General features: G+C 31.1%; 1 protein-coding gene across 1 annotated transcript; it reads left to right on the top strand.

The window, feature by feature from the left end:
* Positions 1-464: 464 nt before the first annotated feature.
* Positions 465-5431, top strand: LOC101513751 (calcium and calcium/calmodulin-dependent serine/threonine-protein kinase DMI-3). The gene is made up of 7 exons (XM_004511097.4): positions 465-1318; positions 2294-2348; positions 2422-2532; positions 3024-3256; positions 4097-4304; positions 4538-4597; positions 5061-5431. Exons 1-7 carry the CDS (start codon positions 600-602, stop codon positions 5232-5234), a joined length of 1560 nt encoding a protein of 519 aa, XP_004511154.1. The 5' UTR covers positions 465-599; the 3' UTR covers positions 5235-5431.
* Positions 5432-13001: the final 7570 nt, after the last annotated feature.

Genomic DNA, 13001 nt, shown 5'->3' with positions numbered 1-13001 from the left:
AAAGCGAAATGTTTCAAATCATATTAGAAAGTATATAAAAGAATAAGTTTAATAACTATGTAGCGAAAGTCTAACCAATTTTACACATATGTTTGATTAAATTTTATTACAGTAATAGTAAAATATATTAGAAATGATTTAACGTTATTGAAACATTTTTGGTGCATGAAAGAAAATTAGAATTAAAAAATAAAATCCTATATACCATGATACGGATTTGGTTAGTTTAATTTATGTTTTGTAGTTTAGGCAGACAAATTTATAATTTGAATTTGTCTAAAATGATGAATAGTGAAACTTAGGATTACAAAAGGTAGCAGTTGACTCTCTCTTTGTCCATTCTAAAACAGCTCTTACCAGCCTACATTATTCCCTTGCACCTATCTCAATTAAATTCATATTATATAGTTCATAAACAAATACAAAAATCTTATATTATAGGCTAATGTCATTCTCGACCATTTCATTATACGCGTTTTGGAATCCTATTATTGAAACATAAATTACATACCCTCTTGTTCTTTTCCTCTTCATTCATTTTCTAAGTCTTCAAAAAATATTCCATTTTTTTTTGTTAATTATTACAATTTACAATCATCATGGGACATGGAACAAGAAAACTCTCAGATGAATATGATGTTTCAGAAATTCTAGGAAGAGGTGGATTTTCTGTTGTTAGAAAAGGTACAAAAAAATCAAGCAATGATGAAAAATCAGCACAAGTAGCAATAAAAACACTAAGAAGATTAGGCACATCAAATAGTCCTAGTGGAATACCAAGAAAAAAATTATCAGGTGGAGAGAAGAGCACAGTAACTATGAGACAAGTTTCAGTCTCAGATACTTTGTTAACAAATGAGATTCTTGTAATGAGAAGAATAGTTGAAAATGTTTCACCACATCCAAATGTGATTGATCTTTATGATGTTTATGAGGATTCAAATGGTGTTCATCTTATTCTTGAGCTTTGTAGTGGTGGTGAACTTTTTGATAGGATTGTTGCACAAGATAAGTATAGTGAGACTGAAGCTGCAACTGTTGTTCATCAGATTGTAGCTGGATTAGAGGCTATTCATAGAGCTAACATTGTTCATAGAGATTTGAAGCCTGAAAATTGTCTTTTTTTGGATGTTAGGAAAGATTCACCTCTTAAGATTATGGATTTTGGGTTGAGTTCTGTTGAGGAATTTACTGACCCTGTTGTTGGTTTGTTTGGATCTATTGATTATGTTTCACCTGAGGCTCTTTCTCAAGGGAAAATCACTACTAAGAGTGATATGTGGTCTCTTGGAGTCATTCTTTATATCTTACTTTCTGGGTATGTTTTTTTTTCTTTCATATAGGTTTTGTGTTTTTTTTTTTTTTTGTCTTTAACCTTGTTGTTTCTAAGAAACACCAACTTTAGTAATCTAAAGTTCAGTCAAGAAATAGATGAAATTTTATCAACAATTATTTCAACAAAAAATTGAATTTGAAATCTTTAAAACTATTCGTAATTAATTGAGTTTCGTTGATCACTTGAGTATGTTTTGATGTCAAGTAAGAAAATTGGTGTCTTTCATATGTTAAAATTATGTTAGGTTTCTTCACATGTTTTTGTCTTTAACCATTTGGTTCTCACAAGAAAGGGGCCATGTTAATTTAGAGATCGGGAGAAAGTAGATAAAATCCGATAAACAATAGTTTCAATTAGAATTTAAATTTGAATTCTTTTGAATAATTCGTTCTTAATTAAACTTCATTAACTACTTGAGACACTCGACTTAATTTGTGTTAGATTTTATGATGAAATTGTGTTTGGTTTTATGTTTGGATGTCAAGTAAGAAAATTGAGTTGTTGCCTATCAACAGTGATATGATTTATGTTTAGAATTTCCAAACTTATAAAAGATAGTATCGATTTGAAAATACAGTAATTCATCTTTCACTAAATAGTAGTATGTGAATCTCAAATGTTAGTTCATCCTTCAATTGTGAGTGTAGTAGTGACACACCAATAAAATAAAATTCAAACCCATGCATAAGCTTTTAAACTTTCCAAATGCTAAACTAAACAAGCATTAGATGTGGGATTAGTTGGTCTAAGAAACTATAAAAAAAGGAAAAATAAAAGAGAAAGTCATCACTTGTTGAAATGAAAATAAAAATATGGAAAAATGGGTCATATAATTACTCAATTTTGCACTTTTGGTGACCAATTGTCATTTGCTTCCAAAAAAAAAATATGGATGAAAAGTCTTATTATATTTCTCTTTATGTAACTTAACATTATTTGCTTATAACATTTTTACAGGTATCCACCTTTCGTTGCTCAAAATAATCGCCAAAAGCAACAAATGATAATTAATGTAAGTAACATCTCACACATAATTAGTTCATTCAATAATGTTTTTGCTTACTAAGTAAAATACTTTGGAACAGGGGAATTTTAGTTTTTATGAGAAAACTTGGAAGGGAATTTCCCAATCAGCAAAGAATTTGATTTCAAGTCTTCTTACTGTTGATCCTAGTAAGAGACCTAGTGCTCTAGAGGTATTGTACTCTCTTAACAACTTCAGCAATGGGAATTAGGCATATCTTTAATTTTGTGTGTATATAGAATGAAACACCTATGCAAAAAGAAAACATGAGTCTTTGTTGAACAAAATTCACTCATTTGAATTGAACTTCTACTACTATCAGCCCCAAAATGTTATTAGGCTAAAAATCACACACATAAATTAAAGTTGCCCCAACATGTTATTAATGTCTTTGTTGGATAACACCATGGGATATCAATGACACGTTGAGGCTATTAACATAAACTTAATTTAGACTCTAGCTATCATTTTTTTTAACGAAAAATAGTAGCAATGCCTAAATATTTGTTTCTCAAATCTAGTGTCAATATTTCCTATGTATCATATTATTTTCAAGCTTAAAGATGCATGTTTGGGACTTTGAGGCATTTGAATGACATGTTTAAGGAGAATAAAAACCCTCACAAACATCACATGTTGTTGTATTTTGTGTTGTTGGAACAGCTTCTAAGTGATCCATGGGTCAAAGGTGAGAAAGCAAAAGATGATCAAATGGACCCTGAGATTGTGTCAAGGCTACAAAGCTTTAATGCAAGACGCAAACTTCGTGCAGCTGCAATTGCTAGTGTTTGGAGTTCCTCAATCTTCCTAAGAACCAAAAAATTGAGATCCTTGATTGGATCCTACGATCTCAAAGAAGACGAAATTGAAAATCTCAGGATACATTTCAAGAACATGTAAGTACCCAAAAGTCAAAAAATATTGTCATAGAAAACACTTAAATTAGCTCTTCGGAATAAAACATTTTGAGTAAAATCCAATTATTTTATATAGGGGTAAAAAATATGTATTGGATTGCACTTTCGATATTCGTTAGAATTATTTGAGACAAATATAAATCATTTTGTAAATGTTAAATGAACTCTAAAATTTTTTCTATTATAGATTGGATTTCATCCGTCTATCCTAATATTTTTTTATAAATTTTTTTTTTAATAAATAATCAAATTTGTTTTCAAAGAAATAACTTGGATTATATTAATCTTTGAATGATTGAAATTTGCTTCAAATTCTTGAATGTGTATTTTGTTAAACAAGTTAAGTCCTTGTATCGCAAAATTTAGAAATTAAATTGACCGATAAATTAGAGTCGTTTACTTTGTAAAAGTATTTTTTGTTTTCATTTTAAATTTATGTTAGTTTTACTAATTAATAAGAAGGTAATAGACTTTTGAAGTAAATAATTATCTACATTTTTTAAAATAATGAAAATATTAAAAAATTGTTTTCATTATTTTAATAAATGTATTTTTATTAACACACATTTTATCTTATTTTTATAACAATAATTCACTTCAAAAGTCTCTTATCAAAGTAAAACGCACATTTTAATAAATGAAACAGAAAATATTTTCACAAAAATATACAGAAATATTTTTAGTAATTTTATTTTAAAAGTTTGATAGAATAAACGTTATAATATTGTGCCTATGGGGGAGACTAATTTAATAACTGACTCTAAATTTTCATTTTCATTTTCAAAGTTTGGTTGAATTAATGTTTAGAGTTGTTAACAGATGTGCAAATAGAGACAATGCTACTCTATGTGAGTTTGAGGAGGTGTTAAAAGCAATGAATATGCCATCATTGATTCCTTTTGCACCTCGTATATTTGACTTATTTGACAACAACCGTGATGGAACAGTTGACATGAGAGAGTTACTTTGTGGATTTTCCAGTCTCAAGAATTCCAAAGGAGAGGATGCTCTCCGTTTGTGCTTTCAGGTTAATGCTAATAAAAAATACACAAAATAGTTATTCTAGTTGATTTTTTTAAACTAATTTCTTTGATCTTTTTTATAGATATTTAATCTAAAATTTGATTAATAAAAATTAATATATTATAGATTAAATATATCAATTTTTATTAATTAAATTTTAACTTTTAACTCAAACAATTGATAGCTTTTAACATGTTGAGCTCATTTTTCTCTCTGATTTTATTTTTTTGCAAATAGATGTATGACACAGATAGATCTGGGTGCATCTCCAAAGAAGAAGTAGCATCTATGCTCAGAGTAATTCACACTCCTTCCACTTATCTAATCTTATTTTATGTGCAGATTGTACGATGAATCACGTTTATAAACGGTCCATTGTATATATTTATTTAAAAGTTATTTGAAATTCTAACTAGGATCGGTGATATTACTCAAGAGTATAAGTAAATGATTTTCAAATTTTTATAGCTGAGATAATGACTCGATCAATGTCAATTCGATAAAAATAAAAGAAAATAAATGTATCTTTCAAAATTCAATTTGTTTAATTGACATTTATCAGATCATCATTTCAGCCGTAAAAATGAGGAGAATGGTTAACTTATAATTTTGAAAAATGTCGTCGATAATTAATTAAAGTTTTAAATAACTTTTAAGCATTAATCATCGGTAAATTGTCTATACTTGGAGAAGGTTCACCTTAAAATTTTGCTATCTTTTGACTTTCATCTTTTAACATAAATATACATTAATTAAACAGGCTTTGCCATATGATTGTCTTCCAACTGATATCACTGAACCTGGAAAATTGGATGAGATATTTGACTTAATGGATGCCAATAGTGATGGAAAAGTTACCTTTGATGAATTCAAAACTGCTATGCAAAGAGATAGCTCCCTCCAAGATGTAGTTCTCTCTTCTCTTCGACCATAATATACTTTTCTATTGTGTTGTGGTCTTAATTAGAATATTAAGTACTTTTATGTTTTTCTGATAAACTTTTTTTATGAAGCTAGTTTTCATTTTACAAGGAAAAATTATATAGGAAAAAAAAAGTAAGAAAGTGCTAAACAAGGTGAAATTGTGCCATTTAATATTTTATTTTTCTATGGCAATTAGGGACTTTTGCATTCTCATGTCATACTAAAGCTAGTTTAGCTTGGAATTTCAATTGAGAAACATTAAGTTAAATTAACATGTTCATTTTAAATCAAACAAATTCTTCCAAATTTTATATTTTATTACAGTATACAACTAATTTGTCATGATTCTTGCACCAAATTAACAATACAATTTGAATCTTAATAAGATAAGAATTAGTTTGGGTCACCATGTGAATATTTCTATGGTTCTAAGTCCAAACGAAAACAAAAAGAAATTAAGAAATATAATGAACGTTCTTTGGCATGTAAGCACTAGACAAATCATCAAACAACAAACAATGAAGGTCGTTAGAAAGTTTCTCCACGGTATTATAACTAAAGTTCCACAAAGAAAGGTTATAATTGACAAGTCAATCAACACCTGTTACCCTCCCTCCAAGTATGATGGACTTGGACGAGTCCATCAAACGCTAAGAGGATTTGGATGTGTTTCACTAAAGTGGGAACAACCCCTCTGATGTTACAATTTTTCAACACTATGTCAATCAAGATTTTTGAACCATTCTCCACAATAAAGTGCAAAATACGATCCCTCTACGCTATATTCATCACAAGGTATAAACTCCACATCTTAGCATGAAAAGTGTCGCTCGTACCAATTTTCTTTGCGTAACCTTTAATCCAATGCCCATTAGAGTTGTGAAAAAGACCTCCACACCCCGAAGTCTCGAGGTTCCCTTTGCAAGTGCCATCACTGTTCAACTTTATTCAACCCTCAAGAGGCTTTATCCAACTTTCGTGCAAATGATGGTGATTACAATCATCAATATCTTTAGAGTATTTCAAGATAGCCCCCACAAGATCAATTGGTCTTTTAAAATCAACCTAAAAAATTACTTTATTCCTCTGCGTCCGAAGAAACCAACACATTGTCATGAAGATTGTTTGCCAACTATCATTTGGAGCTCCACTCCCATGCTTGATAAGGTTGCTGAAAATACACTCCCTACAATTAGAAGAAAAAAAGCTAGTTATGTCATTAGAAGAAACAAATATGAACCACACATTAGTAGCCTGCACACAGTCACACAATACATGAAGGGTATATTCATCATCCCCCCACAACTAGAACGGGAAGGAGAAATTTCTATTCCCCATCTACTCCTTCAAAAATTGGTGAGAATACATTGATGCACTGCTAACCACATAAAGGCCTGGATGTGATGAGGACATTTGACCCCGATATAATCTTCCAATTACTTTATGCAGTTGTGCCACTTTCATGTTGCATATCATAAGCATTATGGACTATAAAGTGGTGTTTGTTAGTGCCTCCCCACCCCAAATTATTTGGCCCATCCGTATTCGGATGCAGTCAGGGGTGGGAGTAGGTTGGGTCGAGTTAAATTTTGCTAGGCCTAAGCCTGACCTATCAAAAAAATTAAGGCCTAAGTCTGACATGTATAGTCTGCATTTGATAGAAGACTAGTATAGTCTGTTAACCTACTAAAAAGTTTGTTTCATTGTTCCTCCCATATTTACTAATAAGAACCTTGCACCAAAGATCATCAAGGTTTTGTAATAGATTCCACCATATTTTCATGAGAAAAGTCTCATTCATACGATGAGGTTTCTTGACACCTAATCCACCATTGATTTTTTGTTGACAACACATGTCCCAACCAACAAGATGGACCTTATGACCACTTTGTATGTCGCCCCACACAAACCTTGCGTTGAATCTTCTTAATATCATCACAAATACCTTTTGTGATATTTGCATATTGCATATGATAATACAAAATATAGTTAATAACTAATTTAGAAAAAGTAATTTTGTTAGCTAAACTTAAGCATTATTGCTTCCAACCACCCAGCTTATTTTGAATTTTATGCACAATGCAGTTAAAATGTCCTCAATTACTTCTCCCTTAAGGAAAATTAGCCCCCAACTATCTACCCAAACTGTCAACCTTAGATAAGCATGTGTGTTGGATAATATCATTCTAAAGTTGGATAATATCAAGCCCCCAATGTGGTTAAAATGTCCTATGTTTACCATTGATCTTTTGTCTTGATGTTTAACAGAGTAGATCAAGGCAATGCATAACACAGTGGGCTTGTTCGATCAAAACCTCTACAAAAAGAAGAAGATCATTAGCAAAAAAAAGGTGAAATATTTTGGGACCATACCTTTCACCACACATAGGTTTCGAGTAATTAGCTTCAACCTGGTGAATTATGATATGAGAGAGTTTATCCATGATGATGACAAAAAGATAAAGGGATAACATATCCCCTGGTCTAAAACCACTCTTATGAGTGAAGGAGTCTACTTGATCTATAATCCACATGATTTTTAGGTGGGAGAAGTAATATAATGATATATGACATGAATAAGCTTTTTCGAAAACTTGCACTCTACCAAACAATTTTCAATGAAGTTCCAGTTGAGTCGACCATAAGCTTTCTCTAAGTCAATTTTAATAGACATAAACATAGTTTTACCTTGCATGCGGGACATGGTGCGAACTATCTCTTGGGCCACAATAATGTTGTGATGGATGTTATCCCCCGAAATAAAACTCTATTGAGATGGAGAAATAATATCATTCAAAAAATGTTTACCTACAATAATGTTGTGATGGATGTTACGTCCCAGAAATTTGTACCTCTAGTACCTCTGCAATTCCAAGATAACAATGTCATTAAAAAGAATAGACAAGGAGAGGAAAACGTACATAGAAATAGGACCCCATATTAGTTTAACAACATAAGAGAGTCTAGGGTCATTCCCAGAGTCTCATTAGATATGTTATTCGAGTTATTTGAGTCTTTGCCCAAATCAACCATGTGATCAACCTTCTTTTGATTTTACATAATGGAATTATGTTGAGTCATATCTCCATGTACTCATTTCTCCTCATAGCGTTGGCTTCAATCACGATTTTTGGGTTACCTCTTTGTGTATATTTAGGGGATATTGGGCCCAATTTGTCAATGTATCCCTCTCCCCATGTGTATATGTCTACTGGTTGAGTAGGTTTGTTGGAAGTATTCTTTGATAGGCTATTTTCTCAAGGCATATTAGCCTCATTTCTCATTCTTTTAGTCTTATTTTTAATCCAAGATTGCATGGTGTATGACCCTATATACCTCATGCATGTACTACTTCATGATTGTGCCCATAGAAATGCTCCCCTTATCATTATTGCCAATAAATATATATTTATGTAAATCGTTAAACATACCTTTTTGGCATTTTTCAAAATCGGATCCCTTTATTTTAGGGTTCCTTTTTTCTTCTCAATCTTGATCCAATTTCCATGCAAATCTGTTGGTGCATTATTCTCTTCATGGTTATCGTTAGCAACATCCAAAAGCATAACAGTCACAGAATCATCAATGTTCTCCTTCTAAGAATTTTCATCTTCTTGTGTATGCTTCCCCTTATCGCTATTAATTTCAACGAAATCCTCCTCAATTGTGGAGGAGATAATAGCATTCAATTGAGGAGCTTGTTGTGGAGTATCACATTCTTTTAACACATGGCCATAACAACCACACTGAGGGTAAATTACATGTAGCTCTTCATATTGAACAAGGTACCGCATGTCATTGACACCACTCTTCTAACAACGCGTTCAATTAAGTCAACTTCAACACACATTCAAACAAACTTTTCCCTCATCGCATTTGAAGTTTATGTATCGATCTTGATCAGCATTCCTACCATTGAGGTTATGGCCTAAAGGATGCTACATAAGGTTAAAACTTCGGATACGAATCTAAACCATCGTTTTATATATGGTTGTCGTCGTTGCATTAAACGTAGGAATCCATTCTCTCGCATATAAGTAATGGTCATAAATCATCCATGGTCCACCATTCATTACCCTTGATTTCCTTCCTCAACATCAAATTTGACCATGAAAAATGAGTTTCCAATGTTCATAATATCCAGTTCTCCATTTAGATTTCTACATATTCCAATTTATCTTTCATGGTATGAAACCCAAGTTGTTTAACTAAGAGCTTAACCACCAGAGCATCCTTCCATGGCATAATCAACTCATCCATAACCTTTGAATCAACATGAAGCATAGGAAAAAGTGGATTACCTTTAATCAACTCCACTCTAGCAAGCTTATAAACAAGAATATCAATACATGCATGTGTAACAACTAATTTTTCCCCAATACCTTAGCTTTGAAAGAAACAAGAGCATAATATATTTGTGAGTCCTTCAAGTTTTGATCATTTGCAGACAACATTCATCGTCAACGTTTATGCCATGATTAGGAGGCTCAATGGACCTAAGTCTGAGGCTAGCGTTGGTTGTTTGGTCATGAATCTGAATTCCATGTTACTACCCGAAGCAGAGAAAACATCGCGAAATAGGGGCAACGTGTAACAAGAACTTGTAGTGGCAGCGCACATGCACTGCGCAGAGGGCAGCACCCATGCTTTGTGCGGAAGACAGAGTGTAAAGGGCGGCATAGCTAGGTTAGGGTTTTGATCTGCATAAACTTTTCTTGAGTTAAAATCAATCAAACAATTATTAAATTTGTTACGTTATACCTAAACAATGATCGTTAACCTATATGTTTAAAGAACAAATGTATAAACCCTTCAGTTTTTGAATATACCATAGGAACTCCCTAACAAAAAACTTCAAGAATATAAGTAGAATGGTACAACAAACGACACTTGAATATTATATTCCATTTGTTTCATATTGTAAGATGATTATGATACATGAAAACTCATTTTGAGACATTCTTATAGATGCATGACATGAACTACATTTCTTAATTTCACAAAAAATTATATATATTAAAAAATATGAATTTTTAAGTTTTTTGCGTTTAAAATTCATTTTAATTATCTTTTGGTGAATAATTATAATTTTTAATAAAAAAAATTAAAATGTTCTAAACATATTGTAAAAAATCATTCAAAACTTTAAAGTGTAAATTTAAGTTGACTTAAAAATAGAGACTACAAATGAAAACAAAATATTTTAGATACTATAAAGTTAAGAATTTTTTTAAAGGGACTAAAAATAAAATGTTAAAATTTTATAGAGACCAAAACTTAGTTAACTCTAGAAAATATTTTTGTAAAGTAAAGAGACCATTAGTTTTTCCAAACAAAATATGCCCTACCAAAATTCTGAAAACTCAAATTTGCTTAATTTATTTCAACAAATTCAAGTTTCTAACTTTTTTAAGATTTTGAGAAACTCAAATTTAATTTTTCTTATAAGAATCATGTTTCAAAAAATATCAACTATATAGTGCTTCATAATCTAATTAATTAAGTTATATATGTCGCTATTATGTAATAATATATTTTTTATCATCAAAGTTTAACTTTCTCTAATGCGTATGAGCTGTCTCAAAAGAATGTACATCACCCCAACATATTGTTGGGAAAAATAAATAAATAGAGAAATTTAAATAATAATCACAACACAAGAAAATAATGTAGAAACTCCAAACCAGAAAAGAAAAAAAAACCAAGCTCATATCTTAAATACCACACACTCTTATACAACCACATTCTTCAAAGAGAATATCTAACTACCTTACAAAACTCTATAAAAAGAGAGAAATGAAGAGTTAGATATAAACTTAAAGTGTTTTTGACTAGTATAAATTGTAATGAAAAACTAGGGCATATATATAGCATTGAGCTCCCTCTTCATTTACAATTTCAAACAACGTGAGACTATTTCAATTTCCTCGATTTCAACCAAAACTCAACAATCTCTACCTTGAATGAAATTGATGCATCTTTAACTTTCATTGTCTATATCAACAATCATAGTTCAAAAGAACTATCACACTCCTACATAAAATGTATACTCCACCTAAAGTTAAGCAATTTCAAGAATTTGTTCTCCCTATTGAAACCATGCTGAAAAATATGGTGCAACCTCCATTGAGGCTTTCTCAAGATTTCATGGTAACATGAAAATTCCATGGAGATACACTTCTAATTGTCAAACAATATCATCATCTTCCATCATAAGGGAGACATTGTTAGCATTCGACTGAGAGTCCTTATCTGACATTTCTCTGTCAAGACAATTATTATTCACATGCCTATGTTTTCCATATTTCCAACATTTCAAAATAGTTTCTTGATTTTTCTTCCCATAAGGCATACCCCTAGCAACCAACACTGACTCTAATGAAATGTTTTCCTCACTTTTCAACTTTCTTTCTTTAGAAATAATTTTGTTGACGACTTCAAAACTCAAAGTTTCCTTCCCATATATCAAAATAGATTATATGCACATAAGAAGATGGAAGAGACCATATGAGTCTTAACACCTTATCTTCATCTTCAATCTTCACTTCAATGGCCTAATTTAGAGACAATACCATTTAGAGTTCTTAGACGATCAAATACTTTCATATTTTCATCCATGCGTAAATTATGAAATTTCTCTTTCAACAATAAACGACTTGAGATGCCTTTTCCTTTATATAGCTCTTCCAGTTTCTCTCAAAGCTCTTTAGTTGTTGACTTGTCTTGCAAATTCGAAAGAATATTCTTAGTCAATTTAGGAAATGTTTCTTTTCATTGTGTTATGTAATCCTGATTATATCAACACATCTTTGACTTGTATTTTTCACATGAAAAAATTAATTTTTTCCATCAAATTTCTCTATGTCAAACTTACCAGTACTTGACATTGAAACACTTTGAAAATTGTAAACCGTACAACTTGTAAATTTCCAAGAAAGAGAGATTAGCCACAAAGGACCACTTAATAACCAAATATTTTCTTAGCTAGAACCTTGCTTAAACAACACTTCTACGATATAACTTTTATTTTCTGATGTGGAAGATCAAACATAGCTGCAACCACAAAGCATACTAGGAACTTTATTTCAAACAATTCCAACACAAAAAAATAAGGCTTAATTGTAGTTTTGGTCCCCTTATTTTAGCTGAATCACGAAAGTAGTCCCCCTATTTTGTTTCTCCCCAATTTTGGTCCTCTAAACAGAATTTTGGTCCAAAACTTGATGAAATTTCATTTTTTTTGCATTTATTTAAGTCACACAATGTCTCAAGATCTCATTTGCAAAAATTGTACTTGAAATCTATGATCATAAATGGTGTAGTATGACTTTAAAAAAATGAAATTTCATCAAGCTTTGGACTAAAATTCTATTTTGGGGACCAAAACTGGAGAGAAACAAAACGGAGGGACTACATTCGCAATTCAGGTAAAATAGGGGGATCAAAACTGCAATTAAGCCAAAAAATAATGTGGAAACTCCAAATCTGGAGAGAAAAAACCATGGTTGTTGTCTAATGACAACTAGAGAACAACATTGTGAAAATTGTTACAATACATAGACTTCTCTCAAATTCTCTATGGCCCCCAGTACAACCACATTCTTCAAAACAAATATTTAAACTACATCTCACACTACTATAACACAAGAGTATAAGCGAAAATAAATAAATCAAATACAAGCTTAAAACATTTTTGACTAGTGTGATTTGTAATGAAGAACTAGAGTCATATATATATACATATATATATATATATATATATATATATATATATATA

The sequence above is a fragment of the Cicer arietinum genome, chromosome 7, assembly GCF_000331145.2.
Source record: "Cicer arietinum cultivar CDC Frontier isolate Library 1 chromosome 7, Cicar.CDCFrontier_v2.0, whole genome shotgun sequence".
Classification (NCBI taxonomy): domain Eukaryota; kingdom Viridiplantae; phylum Streptophyta; class Magnoliopsida; order Fabales; family Fabaceae; genus Cicer; species Cicer arietinum.
This window is presented reverse-complemented; position numbering and strand designations above follow the sequence as displayed.